The 18,098-nt window shown below is 41.5% G+C and overlaps 1 protein-coding gene across 3 annotated transcripts in view; it reads right to left on the reverse strand.

Moving 5' to 3' along the window:
* Positions 1-18,098, reverse strand: part of ITCH (itchy E3 ubiquitin protein ligase) — a 51,560-nt gene that overhangs the window by 19,487 nt on the left and 13,975 nt on the right. The window contains exons 2-11 of one of the 3 annotated variants that reach the window (XM_081009220.1): positions 16,708-16,798; positions 13,191-13,332; positions 11,155-11,279; positions 10,347-10,484; positions 7,124-7,166; positions 5,280-5,449; positions 4,249-4,471; positions 2,052-2,147; positions 1,163-1,337; positions 241-301 (exon numbers count right to left, since the gene is read on the reverse strand). In XM_081009220.1, the coding sequence (XP_080865346.1) occupies positions 241-301; positions 1,163-1,337; positions 2,052-2,147; positions 4,249-4,471; positions 5,280-5,449; positions 7,124-7,166; positions 10,347-10,484; positions 11,155-11,279; positions 13,191-13,332; positions 16,708-16,777 (1,243 nt within the window). In that variant the 5' untranslated portion in view covers positions 16,778-16,798. Of the gene's footprint in view, positions 1-240; positions 302-1,162; positions 1,338-2,051; positions 2,148-4,248; positions 4,472-5,279; positions 5,450-7,123; positions 7,167-10,346; positions 10,485-11,154; positions 11,280-13,190; positions 13,333-15,166; positions 15,305-16,707; positions 16,799-18,098 lie in introns of those variants that run through there. The other 2 variants (XM_081009221.1, XM_081009222.1) reach the window with 2 other exon arrangements.

Below are 18,098 nucleotides of genomic sequence, written 5' to 3' on the forward strand. Positions count from 1 at the left end.
TTATCTACAAAGACTGCCCAACACCTACTGAGATTTGCAGTCTTGCTGGCCGGAGAGCTCTGAATTTGAAGTGACATTATTGTGATCCCCAAGTAAACTCTACTACTTTTATCAGGTTTCTGGAGTCATCAGAGTGCAATAAAAAAAACACCTCATGATGGCAGAGTAATAGCTAGATTCAGTGTTGGCTTGGACCACTATATAAGTGATGTTGAGAACCAGAACTTTTAAAAACCTTACCCCATCCATGTGGCAGGGGACCAAGAGGATCAAATTCTTTGTTCTGTGTGAAGTCTTGATTCTGCAATCACAAGAAAGCATACTGTAAACTACTGACTGAAAAATTTAAGCTTGGATAAATCATATACATTATACTTACAACTGGTTATTTTTTAAAAGACCTTTCTACCTTTTTGTAACGAAGGTAAAATCACCTAACAAGATAGTCCCAGGACCTATTTGTTTTAACTTTGGCAAGTTTCTTAGTCATCGGCACCTCTCTCACTTTTCCAAACCAATGCCCACAAAAACTAGGAAAGGAATAGGATTTTACCATCCCAAAATGGTAATATGTCTGTCCTTGTGGGACAACCACTGCATCCACCTTTCTGGAATCTGACAGACTTCCACACCTCAGAGGAGGCAACCTACTTTCATCCAATTCTGCAGAAAATAAAAATACCGAGCCAGAGACCTTATAATATGGTTTCCAAGGATGGCAACCAGTGAAGTTCCATCAAAATATGCTCTCACTATGCCTTGAACAAAACTTGCCAGTAACTCTGCGCTTGCCTACAGCTGCTTGAATTAATATGACAATGTTTGCTTTCAAATGGCAAAGTAAGAAGCCATAGGCAGAATATATTTGATTTGTAACCCTCTGGAATCAATTTAAACTACAACTAAATCTGATAAACAGGTTATACTTTGTATACTAAAGAAATTTCCATTGAAATGTTTGGATGGAAATGAGTAACTTCCATGTGTAGCAATCAATCACCCTGTTTTATTTAGATTCTACTCTATTTTTTGCTTTCTGTAAAGTATTAGTGATTACTTATTAGGAATTTTAGGCTGAGGATAGAGCAAGTGCTGTTGAGTTAATCTGCATTAGCTGTTGTTATGCCAATATGAATTCCAGCCCAATCCTCAGTGTTCTCACCCCATATATAAACCTCTGGTTAAATTGTTGCATAGCTCCTTGAAGCTGGCTGCGCTGAAGTTGCCACTGTTCATAATTCCGGACAGATTCCAAAGTTGGCCGCTGCCATGTTGTTGTTCTGGTGAAATGGTCAACATAGTAAATCCGCCCCATGTTGTCAACTCGACGTTCCCAGCTAAAGAACACAGATGAGATAATCAAATGAATGCACTGACTTCAAAGTAGGCTACAGTCTGACAGAATGGAATACAGGAGCACTTGTTCAACATAATAGGACAAAGAGGGTCAGCACAATAATTCCTCAGTTTTGCTTTATGTCACCTTATTACTCAATTCCAAGGGGTTTATCATTTGATTAAAGGTTCTGCACTTTGCTCTGAAATTCCTAATTTGAGGTAGCAATATCTATTTATGTGTCCATCATTTTTTTGAAACCTCTAGAAGTGTGCTACAAGTCCAAAGGATGAGAAAATACCACTTTCATATACAACAACATTATGATGCAGACCCCACACACATCTGATTTCTTTGGCTGGTTTTGATTCTCCTCTACTGTAACAGTGAGCAGCATACCAGGCTTAAATATACCATATCCATGCCTAGAGACACTTCAGTTCCTGTCAAGGAATGCCACAGATTTTGGACGTTTGTGCCACCGTTGGCCTCCCATGGCCTAATATAACTGACATTTCTACAGCCAGTCTTAAGATTCAACATACATAGAATAAAGTGCAAATTAGACCCATTTTCTTTTCACAAAACCTTGACTTAGCTATCCGGAAGTACAATATTTTAACTGGACCTAAGCTGGACATGAAGATGGCAAGCTTGGGATGACATCTTCAAGCATGTTATCAAGCACAGTTTGACAGATCACCGAGTGACTCACCCTGGGGGAAGAGGTTCTGGCCTATCCCATGTAGTTCTTTTTTCAACATGATCTACGTAATATACTCGGCCATGTTGATCCACTCGTTGTTCCCAGCTGGAAATACACAAATAATTTGTATGTACTATTGCGCCAACCTATTCACCTTGTTGCTTTCTCATAGTTCTTATTTCCAAATGGTCCCCTGATCTGTTTTGTATACAGTAAGCCTGCCACTTATGCGGGGGTTACGTTCCAGAGATTGTGTCTAAAATCACATATAGTCAAAATGCCAAAATCATTTTTCCTTGAACCCCACCCCCTTCCTGTTCCTTTTAATTTTTATTTTGCCATGCATGTAAGTTGCAGGCTTACTGTAGGACTAAATCTTCATTCTGACAATTAATAAAATGACATTTTCAAACACATTTGTTTCTATACAAGACCAAGACCCAGGTTTAATTTTACATTTGTATTTATGACACTAGTACCATATAACTCTTGAGGGACATTCTGTGATTCCTTCCCTTGGACACATTTTATAGGAATAGGATTTATTGGTCATCTTTATAGTGTTCCCCTCCTTTCTCAAAGTTGCAGAGAGTAGCATACATGGGAATTATCTGTTGTGATCTTATATGAATCTTGTAAACTATGTTAGGCTGACAGAAGTCTGCTCCAAAGTCAACAAGTTAGGATCTGAGCCCCCATCCCTGTGGTTGAGGTCTGACAATTCCCATCTCATAAGGTATGGATGAAGGGTAGGCCACAATCCACCAGTGGATCAGTAGTTCTTTTCTTAGTGCCTGTTTACTTACAGACTTCCTATGCATATCTAGCTAGCCATTGTGGAAGAAAGCACACTGAACTAAATGAATCTTGACCTAATCCAGAAAGGCAAAACTTCTATTTTTCAGGAAGAGTGCATACTTTTAAACTGCTATGACATGACTAACATTATTGGAGATTCTGAATATGTACTCTTGCTTTAGAAATTTAGTGAACCACAGAGCTTCTTTAAAACATACTCCATGAAAACATATTCAGCTCCACCCTGTACCATATCACACTGACTTAAGATCAAAAATTTCAGGGCATTTAGATTCCAAACCCACTAAGCAACAGCAGCCACATTGGCCCACTGTGGCCACCTGCTACCATATATATTGCACACATAGAATTGTACCCATTTCTCACTATACATATTCAAACTGCAGCCATTCAACTGTATTTATAAACATACTGGCTTTCTTGTATTGGTACTCAACTATGAAAGTTTTGAAATTCTGATCATCATTGTATTTGGGCACATACAATATTTTTTTGCAGAGAATGGACATGGTGGAAAAAAAGGCTTCTAAAACTTATTATTGGGGTGTGTCATTTATCAGACCTTATGGAATTATGTGCTCGTGCCAGATTACCTTTTACCACTGTATTGTGGGGTAGTCCGCCACATTATAAACAAATGTATCTTTTTCCATAAGCCAAGTGCTGAACTTAGTAGTTCTTAGATAAGGAGACAGACAAAAGGATCTTATGCTCTAATATTCATTTTTGCCTTTGCTCACTTCTTCAAGCAACAAAACTTGCTGAGAAGACTGAAAAGTATGATCATTATCTTTGATACTTGCCTTTCTCAGCTCATATTACTGCTCTAGATAAAGTCTGTTGATTGTCTCTCTGTATTAGCTTGGATTTCAAGAACTGTGAAGAGTTCTACTTGTAGGAATAGGGCTTCCCTGCCTCTTCCTTCCTGAAAAGATATTCCTGGTGGTCTGCAGACTCTACAGAATGCAAAGGTCATGTATGGCACAATGAACTGCAGTGAGTGAATTCATGAAAATTAGAACAAAACGTTCCACTCATTGTGCTGTTTCTCATCTCTGTGATTTCTCTCATCTCAGTTAATTCATGCTATCTTTCACTTTAATATTCAGCTGACCTCTCAGCTTTAAATAATTAAAAACTCACATCTTGTCTCAAGCGTTTCCGTGTTGGTGTTCTATTTTTTCTAATTATTACATAGGTTTTACTTTAACTCTTTTGTGGCTTTTTTTTAGTTCCACCCTGCAAATGCAATGTACTGTATAAAGCACAGTATATTTTGGTGCTTTTAGAAATCAAATGGATGAGACGGAGGAAACTTGTATCTTGCAGTAAATTTTGTGTTAGAGACATATGTATAACATAAAACCTAAGAGCATCAAACTCTTACCCAGGTGGAAGAGGACCTTGACTAACTGTGTGATGTGGCTGTGAAGCTGGAGTTACTGGCTGAACTTGTCTGGATATTGGTGGTGTGGCCAAAGCAGCTGCTGCAGGAGCACCCGTTACTGCTGTTGCTCCCTCTGAGTTTTGTTCCGATGCTGAACTTATAGTTGGCACCAATCCTGCACTAGCCCCTTCTGATTCTGTGGAGGAAGTACCATTGACACATGCTGCAAAGAACACAGACAAGAAAAAGACAAATATTTATGTTTATTTTAATTCCAGTATTGTATATTTATTTATACTCCACCTGTCCCCCTGAAATGGACTCAAGACAGCAGTACAGCAAAGCAAGAACAGATAAGCCCTCAAGTAACTACTTGGTACACGGCAGTTATTAAGTTCCCAGACTTCTAAGTAAAAGTAGTCAATGGCAGAAACCCTTTCAACAATATTTCCACAAACCTATCAGAACTCAATTTAACCATAAATGGAAAAGCCTTCTTGAATTTTAGTTTGGCTCATTGTTCAATTTCATTTACAGGAAATCTGTACTCTGATTAAAAGAACACTATGAAAGAGATTCTTTTTGAAGCAGTTGCCTCTTTCTCTTGACCACAGAAAGCCTTAAGTCCTTGAAAAGAAAATTCCAGGCTGCAACTTCAGTAGGCGTCACATAAAGCTACTTCAGTATTTTGTATGAAGAAAACTTCCATAATTTAACTATGGGACAATGTGTGTTCTCAGAATTACCATATGATGCACTTCTGAGCTGTATAGCTTTTCCTTTCAGCAGTTTAAGAATGCTTTGCTGAAGGTCAGACAGAAATATATCTGGCTTCACAAATGCTAAAGCATGCTTATTATGAATTAAGCCACAAATTTTTGGAGGGGGGATGCATGTGGCATTATCTTTTATTATATTACACACAGCTTTAATATACTAGCGCAGTGGGCAGAATACACTGAACAAACTTAATTCAAACAAACACTGAATTCAAGAGCTTTTAAAGTGATACTTTTCTCTTGCAGACATACCAGGTGGAGCAGATGGTCTACGTGGAGTAGGTGGAGGTGGCCGAGATGGTCTAGGCGGTCTAGCTGGCTTACAACCTCCATTTGCAATTAATGGAGAATCATTGCCATTAGATGCTCTGCTGTCACTAGACCCGGGAGACTCACAGCTTTCAGGACCATTTGTATTGTTCCTTTATGAGAAAGCACAATACAAATTATCATGGAGACATGGAGATCTCACTGAATGTTAAAACAATTTTGAAAAAGAAGTTTCCTAATTGAAGTCTTGTCACAATTCATATAAACAAAATAGAACCCTGTTCTTATAAAAGCCTTCGCTCCTGGAGCTTGCCGGGCTGGGGGCGGGGGAAGCCCGAGCTTCCCCCGACCCCAACCCCCAGAATGGGTCCGGAAGCGGGGGCGAAGTTGCATGCAACTTCGCCTTTGCTCCCGGAGCTTGCTGCTATCCGCAAGCCTTCTGAGCCCGGCGGGAATTCCATTCGCTCCATAGGACGCACACACATTTTCCCTTCATTTTTGGAGGGGGAAAAGTGCGTCCTATAGGGTGAAAAATACGGTATATTTCAAAAGGTACTAATAAACACTATTTCAAGTGGAATATATTCAGAATTCATCTTGCTGCTTCATGCTTTGAGGGAATTTTAAAACTGTCAACTCAGATATTATAAAATCTTTTGTTACTTGCAGTTTACAAGAACTAAAAACTTTATACCACAAACAATGTGCTTTTCAGGTTGGAATAAAGGAACTGAAAGGATAAGACACAGAGGTATTTATCCTATTGCATACAATTAAGTTGGACTAATTGTGCAATGGGTCAGTGTGTCTGGCTGCTAACCAGAAGGGTGGTAGTTCGAGCCCACCCAGGGTTGGCGGCTGTGGGAAGGATTCCTGCATTGCAGGCCTCACCATCTGACCACAACAGGGTCAGTATGGTGGGTAAGAGAGCTCCTTCTCCCTTGGAGAAGACATGAAAAGCTCTGAAGACCCTGTGAAGACCTTGCCTGCCCCCAGAAGGGGAAGTCATCCCAAACAAGAATGTCATCCATCCCATCTTAAAAATATGTGTGCACCAACTCTTTTGCCTGAGTAAATGATTATTTATTAGTGAAGAGCTGAACAAAAACAGGATTTTGCTTTTATTTTCTTTCTTCTTTTTTGAAATGTGTGTCTATTATAACCAAGATTTTTACAAGCTAGACACTCTTTACAATTACAGTGGTACCTTGATTCAGGTAGGTAGCCGTGTTGGTCTGACGCAGTCGAAATAAATAAATAAATTGTCCAGTAGCACCTTAGAGACCAACTAAGTATGTTCTGGGTGTAAACTTTCGTGTGCATATACACGGTATCTGAAGAAGTGTGCATGCACACAAGAACTTATACCCAGAACATACTTAGCTGGTCTCTAAGGTGCTACTGGACAATTTTTTTATTTAGTGGTACCTTGGCTAACGAACTTAATCCATTCCGGAAGTCTGTTCTTAAACCAAAGCGTTCTTAAACCAAGGCGTGCTTTCCCATGGCAGCAGGGGACTCAGTTTATAAATGGAACACACTCAACAGGAAGCGGAACATGTTCTGCTTCCAAGGCAAAGTTCACAAACCAAAACACCTACTTATGGGTTTGCAGCGTTCTTAATCCAAGTTGTTCATAAACTAAGCTGTTCTTAAACTAAGGTACCACAGTACTAAAACTACTAAGGACGCTTGTATCCCCATGACCACTTCCAGCCAGTTTCCAATACTCTGAAATAACTACAAAACTGCTAAATCTCAGCACTTTAAACATCACAACTATCAGCATTCCACAACTCCACTGCAGATGTGGAAAACCACCTTACCTTGTTTCATTTTTTGCTCTGGAACCATCATTCTGCACGGGACCTTTAATATTAAAAATAAGGAAATGGAAACTTATTTTAACATTTGTGTTGTTTTATGGAAAGACACAAGCAATAAGTATGATTTTCACTATTGGTCAAAATATATGCCATTCGCCTTTTAATTAATGCAAGAGATCAGAGTTCCCACAACAGCCCCAATACAGAGTATGGATAAAGTTTTTTTGTACTTTAGAGCTGGAGTGAGCAGAAGGTCGGGACTTTGTGGAAAGCATGGCCTCCATGGGGCTGTTCCTGAATAAGTTTGGCCCAACTCATAGTCATGGACATGCCTTAGACCTGGTGTTCACCTCTAGTGATGTGAGTGATCTGACACTAAGTAAAAGCGAAACGAAAGAAGTGCCATGGTCAGATCACTTCCTGGTGCAACTGGACTTCTCCGCGACCCTTCCCCTCTGCAGGGAGGTGGGACCAATTCGGATGGTCCGCCCCCGCCACTTAATGGATCCAAATGGTTTCCAGAGAGTGGTAGGGGATGCTTTATCCCATGTTGATGGCCTTTCAGCTGATTCCCTGGTGGCCCGCTGGAATGCGGAGTTAACCAGGGCTATCGACTGTCTGGCTCTGAAGCGCCCTCTCAGATTGCATGGAGCCCGGACAGCCCCGTGGTTTTCTTCAGAGCTGAGGGCGATGAAACAATCGCTGAGACGGCTAGAGCGTCGGTGGCAGAAAACTCATTCCGAATCTGACCGGACACAGGTTAGAGCTCAACGTCGAGCCTACCAAGTGGCGATAGTGATGGCGAAGAAGACTTTCTTCACCGCCTCTATTGCATCTGCAGAAAATAGTAGCAGGAGACTCTTTCAGGTCGTCCGCAATTTAACGGAACCACCTTTACCACCGGGGCCTTGTAAAGACCCCAAGATCTCCTGCAACAATTTTGCAAAGTTTTTTGCAGATAAAATCACTCATATTCGGAAGGAGCTAGACACCACCGTGGGAGCAGGGCTGGGGTGGGAGAGTGCTAGAGCCCTGTCTGGTCAAGTTGCATGGAATCAATTTCAATCCGTTACCTCCGAGGATGTGGACAGGCTGCTTGGACGCGTGAAACCAACCACCTGTCTCCTTGATCCTTGCCCATCCTGGCTAATAAAAGCAAGCCGGGAAGGGCTGGGCGATGGGCTCTGCGGGGTGGTGAATGCTTCCCTCTGTGAGGGAACATTCCCAGATCCGCTGAAAGAGGCGGTCATTAAACCACTTCTTAAAAAACCATCTTTAGACCTGGCCAGTGTGGCCAACTATCGTCCAGTCTCAAATCTTCCATTCTTGGGCAAGGTGATTGAGCAAGTGGTTGCTGAACAACTCCAGGCACGCCTGGAGGATGCGGACCATTTGGATCCCTTCCAATCGGGATTCAGGCCTCATCATGGGACTGAAACTGCCTTGGTCGCGCTAGTTGATGATCTCCGGCGAGCTGGGGACAAAGGTGAGAGGTGTTTCCTAGTTCTGCTGGATCTCTCAGTGGCCTTTGATACAATCGACCATAACATCCTTCTGGACCGTCTAGAGGGGCTGGGAGCTGGGGGCACTGTTATACAGTGGTTTCGCTCCTTCCTCCTGGGCCGTGTTCAGAAAGTGGTGGTGGTGGATGAGTGTTCAGACCCCTGGACCCTCACTTGTGGGGTGCCTCAGGGTTTCGTCCACTCCCCCATGCTTTTTAACATCTATATGAAGCCACTGGGAGGGACCATCAGGGGGTTTGGGCTGGGTGTTCATCAATATGCAGATGATACCCAGCTCTACCTCTCTTTCAAATCAGAACCAATGAAGGCGGTGAAGGTCCTGTTTGAGTGCTTGGAGGTGGTTGGAGGATGGATGGCGGCTAATGGACTGAGGTTGAATCCTGACAAGACAGAAGTACTGTTTTGGGGGGACAGGAGGCGGGCTGGTGTGGAGGACTCCCTGGTCCTGAATGGGGTAACTGCGCCCCTGAAGGACCAGGTGCGCAGCCTGGGAGTCATTTTGGACTCACAGCTGTCCATGGAGGCGCAGGTCAATTCTGTATCCAGGGCAGCTGTCTACCAACTCCACCTGGTACGCAGGCTGAGACCCTACCTGCCCGCGGACTGTCTCACCAGAGTGGTGCATGTTCTGGTTATCTCCCGCTTGGACTACTGCAATGCGCTCTATGTGGGGCTACCTTTGAAGGTGACCCGGAAACTACAACTAATCCAGAATGAGGCAGCTAGACTGGTGACTGGGGGTGGCTGCCGAGACCACATAACACCGGTCTTGAAAGACCTACATTGGCTCCCAGTACGTTTCCGAGCACAATTCAAAGTGATGGTGTTGACCTTTAAAGCCCTAAACGGCCTCGGCCCAGGATACCTGAAGGAGCGTCTCCACCCCCATCGTTCTGCCCAGACGCTGAGATCCAGCGCCGAGGGCCTTCTGGCGGTTCCCTCATTGCGAGAAGCAAAGCTACAGGGAACCAGGCAGAGGGCCTTCTCAGTAGTGGCGCCTTCCCTGTGGAACACCCTCCCACCAGATGTCAAAGCGATAAACAACTACCTGACATTCAGAAGACATCTTAAGGCAGCCCTGTTCAGGGAAGCTTTTAATGTATGATTTTAGTGTATTTTTGGTTTCTGTGGAAGTCGCCCAGAGTGGCTGGGGAAACCCAGCCAGATGGGCGGGGTACAAATAATAAATTATTATTATTATTATTATTATTACTACTACTACTACTACTACTACTATTATTATTAAGGTAGATTGGGAATTACTGGCTCTCTTGGTAATTTGCCTCCCACAGACAGACCACAAGTAGTTAACCAAGAATAAACCTTGTCTGGATTGAGAGAAAACATGATCCCTCCTTCAGACATAACACGAAGGTAAACTGTGGCTTAGCTCCAGGTAGTGTGGTAGGAGAAGCACCAGGGGAGCAGCAAAGCAGATACAATTTTTACTGTGGCTACCAGTATGCATGCTCATTCATGCTTAGCCATGATTTGGCTTAGTGTTATGTGCAAGCCAAGTCACTGTCTTCAGTATTCTAAACATGCATGTAAAGGTTTGTAACCTAAAGTCCTTATCAGGGTTCAATGCATTCTTCAAGAAAAGCCAAATGCTACCAACAATAACAAATGTTATTTAATATAAACAACTAGTTATATGATGCAACAGCAGTGTGCACACATAGAAGATAAATATTACTCACTTCTTCTGCTTGGAGCATCACCATTACTCAGCAGCTCAGGATCTACCTGCATGCCATCTAAACAGACAGACAACTCTCCAATCCCGTCGGTTGATTCTTTGTCACCAATAAGCATCATATTCACCACCACTTGTTCAACTATTGAAAATATACAAACAAAATCAATGTTCTCAACTGCCTTGTATTTTTACTGCAGTGAACTGATTAATGTTTATACAATTTCATGAAAAAGCTGAGGAAAGCTTTTAAGAAATGACCACAGTTCCATTTCATCTTACACATTCAGTGATCACTGCACATGGGGAGCCTCAGAAAACTTTACTAAATGGGGGTAATTCCCTTACCGAAAAATGGGATTCTGAAGCTTTAACTCCTTGTTAAACTCCCTAAATGTCCCTAGCAGAACAATGTATAATTCTCATTTATTTTTATGTCATCCCCAGGTTGTGCCACCCTTCTCTAAATAAAAAGCAGAAGCAAAACTCATCCATGAATATCTTTAACATCAAACAAAAGAGCCCTCATAACTGTACAATTAATAATAAGAGTTTAAGCATAGTTGCATATTCTCTGTGCCAGGCCTACTATTGTAGAACCCCATTCATAAAGGGGACCATATAAGTCAGAACCTAAACATGTTCCAAATTTTAGTGGGGACTTCATGGAATGATTTCTGGTTCTTAGGACCCTATGGAAGACTGCAGGGGTAGGCATCATACTTCTTAAGATCTTTCATATTGACGTTTGCCTATATACACATACACCAAAGTTTACATCATTTAAAGTTATGGGCTTTTTGTATACTTACGTTTCATATTGTTTGCTTTGAGCGTTTCTTTAATTTCTAGAGTGGCGCTTCCCAATAAGACATCAGATTTCAACGTTTGGTGACTCCATACACGGAAGCACAGGTTGCTGACAGGTGAGACAATTCTAAAAAGAAGAAGCAAGAAATATTGCAATGCATACTCACAAGTTCCATTTAAAAATACTTCTGAGTAACTTAGAATCATAGACTTATAGAACTGTAGAGTTGCAAGGGACACCAAGGGTCATCTAGTCTAACACCCTGCAATGATTTCAGGGTCAGGAATTTGAGCCCCATGTTGGGCAAAGATTCCTACACTGTAGGGCATGGGTAGGTAAACTAAGGCCCGGGGGCCGGATCCAGCCCAATCGCCTTCTAAATCTGGCCCGTGGACGGTCTGAGAATCAGTGTGTTTTTACATATGTAGAATGTGCCCTTTTATTTAAAACGCATCTCTGGGTTATTTGTGGGGCACAGAAATTCGTTCACCCCCCCCCCCATATAGTCCGGCCCCCCACAAGGTCTGAGGAACATTGGACCAGCCCCCTGCTGAAAAAGTTTGCTGCTGTAGGGGGTGGGACTAGATGACCCTTCATGGTCCCTTCCAACAAAATCTCAACTAGATTATACATGACAGGTGGCTGCCTAATCTCTGCTTAAAATCTCCAAGGTGGAAGAGTCCACCACCTTTCATGGGAGTCTGTTCCACTGTCAAACAGCTCTTATCTGTCACTTACAGTTACAAAATTGACACCCCATCCCCAAAAAATGCACAAATCAATTGATCTTCCAAGAGCGATCATATTCCAAACAGTAGTAACACTGATAGAAAAATGTGGCTTTTTATGACAGAAATTAATCCTGCAAATATATGTTTACAGTGGCACCTCGGGTTACATACGCTTCAGGTTACAGACGCTTCAGTTTACCAACTCCGCTAACCCAGAAATAGTACCTCGGGTTAAGAACTTTGCTTCAGTTCTGTTTTGTTTTGCTAGTTTAATGTATTGTATTGTATTGTCTTTTTAGTGTATAAGTTTTTGGAAAAATAATAAATATTATTTTTTAAAAAAAACACTTTGCTTCAGGATGAGAACAGAAATCATGCTCCGGCGGCGCGGCAGCAGCAAGAGGCCCCATTAGCCAAAGTGGTGCTTCAGGTTAAGAACAGACCTCCGGAACGAATTAAGCACTTAACCCGAGGTACCACTGTATTTCAGTAGCACATAAATGGGGAACCTTGTGCACAATAAAAAAAACACTCTAAGTGTATTTATTTCACAGTAAATCTTACAGGCAGATTTTTACATGCAGGTTTTGAAGTCTTAGAAGCAAGAACAGTATGTACACCTTTCACTAAGTTTTAGGGGGAAATATCCTTTCTTCTAGCAACTATATGCTTCTTTAGTTCCCTCCTCATTCCTTCTACACTTTGGTTCAGATACAAAGATGTTTACAGTCGCTCACCTATGGACATTGGGACTTTCTGGGCTTCCCTTTTATGGAACAACTCCCTGTACTCCCCCCTATAGCCATTCATGAGGCTCAGGGAACCCACCTAGTGCCACACCTTACACAGTGTAAGGGGCTGAAACCCATATAACCTAGTTTGCAGAGCTACTGTTCTGCCTCCGTGCCTAATTAAAAACAAAACAAAAAAATTCTAAAACATTTAAACCAGTTAAATCAAACCAATAACCTTTATTGGCATCACAGTATAAAACATTTAAGTCACTGGGATAATTAAAAGTACAAGGGTGAAGCTATCGAGGGTTATAAGGTCACACTGTGATTGTGTGCACTTAGATATTATACAAATCAGGCAAATGAATTAAAACTGATGGGAGGGGGAAAGATTTGGAGTTCTCCAGTTACAGATCTTGGGAATGGCTCAGAACAAAATACTATTTCCCATGATCACACACCCTGATAAGACCTGCATTTTTCTCTTGTCAATATCCATCCCACAGTATAAGGCAGCTGCATTTCCGTTTCTTATAACAAAATAACAAAATAAGGAACATTTCCAAACCTACACTGTAAGATGTTGTTTCCATTTTGGACTATTAGTATTGTTGCACTTTTCTGTTTTCTTTGACTGTCCATCAACTGAGACTTCCACGTAAGGGCTGGGTCCAAACCATTTGTTTTTGTTTTCTTTCAACTTCGCAGAAATAACTATTGAAAGAGAATGAATGAGTGCTTTATTTGCTTCAGCAACTTCTAAAGTTTCTACTATTACCTAGCAAAGTAGATTATGGAACCACAGCCAAATTACAACTCTTTTACATTGACAGAAAAGACACCATGGCACAAAGTCCTTTCATTTGGATGTAATATTTACATTGGACCAAAGATTTCCCCTTCCATTCAATCAATTTAAAACCTAAGATGAAACATTTGTCAAGTCATCACTATATCAAGCCATTTAATTTTCTTAAACCTTTCCAAAACTATATTCACCACCCCAATTCTGATCCATTTAGCTCTTGTTGCTGGAATGCCCGCCTTTTGCTAAGTAATTACATTACACTTTTTTAAGCAGGGGTAGGCAACCTAAGGCTTGTGGGCCGGATGTGGCCCAATCGCCTTCTCAATCCGGCCTGCGGACGGTCCAGGAATCAGCGTGTTTTTACATGAGTAGAATGTGTCCTTTTATTTAAAATGCATCTCTGTGTTATTTGTGGGGCATAGGAATTCGTTCATTTCCCCCCAAAATATAGTCCGGCCCAGCACATGGTCTGAAGGATGGTGGACCATCCCATGGCTGAAAAAGGTTGCTGACCCCTGTCAGTAAAGTAAACATAAAGATACACACATTTTAAGTTAGGTGTAAAGATGCATGCAACAATCTTAGTTCTGTGTGCTCCATTTGCACTCACATATATTCTTGTGCTGTACCATACCAACCACAACCAATCTTTTATGTTACCACTATTGGTTGCAGCATGTAGCATTTCAAAAAGTGGACCAATTAATTTTGCATGTCTTCTTGTTGTCTTGGTGGTATTTATATAGCTACACTAGTCAAATTTAGCACCAGAAGTGTTGAGTCTCTCACTGCAGTTACGAAAGTGAAATAAGTAGTAAGTTTTAAACAAATATGCTTTATTTAGAAAGCTGAAGTGTGTTCTTCAGTGTGTGAGTTAAATAATGAGAACGTGATCCTGACTCAACAAAATTAACATCAAGCAAATAAAAATCTTTCTCTTTAGAAATTGTACCACTTAGCTGGGGCAATTTTACCACTCAGCCAAGATATATTTTATTTTTGCTCACACCATTGCAAGTGGCTTATTTCTCTCTGGTCTTGCCTCACCATCAACTGTTCACATCTACCTAGCACTTTTACTGCCAAAATTATTCACATATCTTGTCAGTCTGACCACTTCAAGCCCTTCTTTAAATCCCAGAATTGATTTTTTGCCTGCACCAGGATGTTACATAAACTTCTTGCCCTTATCTTCAAAACCTTCCATGTTTCTCCACCCCCCCCCCAATTTTTTTCTGTTGTTCTATCCCAACACACCGCTTCCTGTGATTTTCGCTTACCCAGGTCCACTCTACTCAATTATTTGAAGAGATCTTCTGCTACTTGAAACAAACCCACTCTTTCTCCCTTGCTTTCCTTTATGATTGGAAAGGCCATCCAGAACATCTCTCCATGTGACTACCTATGGCCACTTGCTTCAAGCCCTTCCACACATTTTTCATGAAGCCTTTGAAACAACCCTCTGTTCTCAATATCCTGCAACTAAAGTGCACGTAACTAAAATAATTGCACATTATTCCCTTGTTCATCCCTGCCATCGGTTCCCTTCCCTTCTTCTGTTTCCCCATAAACCTCTTGAGGTAGGGGCAATGCAAACCTGTTCTTTGTTAATTACCATGTAAACAGATAATTCCGTGTAAACAAACAAACAAGTACACACTGCATATGTGGAAGTGGCTAAGAAGTGGCAACTACTTGGCTATATAGCTTATAACTTGTGTGAGTGGTCAGTCACAGAACCTGTCATCTGTTGCTTGGAGATAAGTGGAATTCTCTACATATTGCTTATGATCACGATTGCAAGCTTATCTGTTGCCTCCTGGGCCAGTCTGCCTGCCTCTTGATAGATAGCAGAGGTTGCTTAAACTCCTTCCCCCTAACCTCCCCATTTCCTGACCGAGATCTCTCCATATCCAGTCTCCCCAATGTTGGCAGTCTCTTATGATGTCATTATCTTGACTGACAATGCTGCAGACCTACACAGTCCTCTTCCTGTTTTTACAGTAGATGCACTAGTGCCTGGGTCATTGCAAGTACTGACTAGCTAAGCCAAGCTTTCCTTGGTAACACTCAATTTTTCTTGACTCAGGTGAGGCCTCACTGGGACATTTTTTCTAAAGTAACACTTATGGGTGTTACATACAAGGTGAAGACGCTAAATTCTAACATAATAAATAATTTGCAGGAAGTAGATTCTGTGTTAACTACTTACAACACAGTTATGATAGATGAAACAGATTTTTCAAAACAAAATGGACTTTAAAAGTAAGTGGCGACACCGCCCCCAGTGCCTTAAAAATAAATAAAAAAATCACCTATCATCTGGTTCTTCAAGCTAGGAGTTTATACTGATCACTCATTCATATACCATATTATTGGCCTTAACTGTCATAGTGAAGATGAGCCAAAATAAAGTTTCCTTCAAAGACCACTGTTGATATCCATTAATATGTTCAAAGAAATATTAATGAATCAACAGAAAAGGAGGCAATGTGCATTCTTTCCTTAAAAGATTATTCCTTAGGCCAGTGGTTTTCAACCCTGGGCTGCCTTGAATGATTGTCAGGGGCACTGCGGGCAACACTGGACTCTATCCCTCTTTATTTCCTTCCCTCCCTCCTCTGATGCCCTCTCGCATCTCTGCCTCACGAAGGCTTGTGGGGCTGTTTGTTGCAGCAGCCCTGGCTACAAGCTCCCCACTATGCACTAGTTGTAATGGGTTAAAACCAATTTATAAAAGGTCTGCAGAAACCTGCTTAAAAGACACTGAAATAACAAAGCAGAGTGATTAAACCAACAACACTAGCTGGAACAGAAAAATTATTTAAAGGCTTCTGGAGCAAAATTCCATTAAAACACATCTGAATCAACAAAGAGAAGGAGCAATGTGAACATAGAAGTGGAAAAATTCTGTTCCAGTGGTCACAGAGAAATAGTGACAGAGAACATGTTCAATCCTCAGCATCCCCCGGCTTCGGCTGGGGAGGGCGGGATATAAATAAAATTTATTATTATTTATTATTATTATCTCCAGTCAAATCTTGGATAAGGCTGGGAAAGATGTTCTGACAATGTTAAGGACTTTGGGGCAGTTACAGTTAGATGGGCAAATGGCTTGACTTGATATGAGGGATCTTTATATGCCTTCCAATAGGATTTGTTTTAGATTTTCCCACAAAGATATGGGAAAAGGCGACAAAGATAGGAGTCTGCAATTCCTTCAGTTACCCTTAAAAGCAAAGGCTCTACAGTCAGCAAGCAGCCCTGTGTGAGACACTTACCAGTGATCTGAAGCTGTGATTTCATAGTTAGTCCACTGATAGGCTCTGAATTTGACCCATTGCCAGCCATACCACAGGAAGGTACATGAACCTGAATGAAGAAACAATAAATAATAACTTTACTCTTGAGATAAAGAGACTAAAATTGAGTTCAACTGAAAAAATATAAATGTAAAATTAAGCTCAGTTGCCATATACATTAATATAGTAGACAACTACACTATAGGATATCTAGATAGACTCCCACAAGAGGTTGTAGACTCTCCTTCTTTGGAAGATTTTAAACAAAGATTGGAGGCCATAATATATGATCTAGTTGAGATTCCTGCATTGCAGGAGGTTGAGCTAGCTATTCCTCAGGGTCCCTTCCAACTCTACAATTATATTATTTTATACATGATGGACAGACCAAAGTTTCTTAAAGCAAACTACAACAAAACAAATTCTGGTGAAATGCCTGTTGTGATCATTTGTAATGAAGTAGCCAAAATATGTGGTTCTCTTCTCTTCCTCCCCAACTCATTAGCAGATGCAAGCAACCAGTGGCTTGAGAATAAGGTTGTGTCTTCATCTTGCACATGATCACATCCATTTACTTTCAGTGACAGAGCTGAATCAAACATTCATTTATACGGTTACAAAGAGAAATAAATGTTCAACAAAAACGATCACCACTGATACATCCCTCACCCCTTTCAAATGGACTTTGTTAACTGATTCTCCACACAGACAGGAAAAGTATTGACATGGTCTCAGCTGATTCTAGTACCAATTTCCAGTGTGAGCTACCCAACATGCCCTGCCTCACCTGCTCCCACCATCCCTTTCTCGTATTTATGTTCTTTTTCATTAAAACAAAATGGTTTGTCCTTAATTTTCTTGGATTAGATCTAACTATAAAATATTTAGTATAACATCTGTATCTACAGGAAAACACAATAAAAACACAGCTAATTAACTAGTGCAAACTGAAGTTGGAAAACAGCTACATATACAGACATAAATGAAACTGAAACAAATTACTCACACTAGATTAAACCCCACACAACTGAAATATTTCTTCATGTACAAACTGCTATCTAATAACCCCACAAAGAGTTTCCAAAATGGCACAGAGCTATAAACAGCTTCCGCAAACCCCATGTGTCAATATACCGTATTTTGCGCCCCATAGGCCGCACCGGCCCATAGGACGCACCTAGTTTTTTTGGGGGGGGGGGGAATAAAGAAAAAATATATATTCCCCCCCCCCAGGTGCGGGGCTGGAAGAAGCAGGTCGGGGAACAGCGGGAAGGCGTGCTCCGCCTCCCCGCTGTCCCCCGAGTTTGTGGGGCTGGCGATGGGGAGAAGTGCGCTGAGCCCGGGACTGCAGGCACCTCTGTGCAGCCATC

Source organism: Podarcis pityusensis (assembly GCF_964106645.2).
Source record: "Podarcis pityusensis genome assembly, chromosome: 6".
Taxonomy (NCBI): Eukaryota; Metazoa; Chordata; class Lepidosauria; order Squamata; family Lacertidae; genus Podarcis; species Podarcis pityusensis.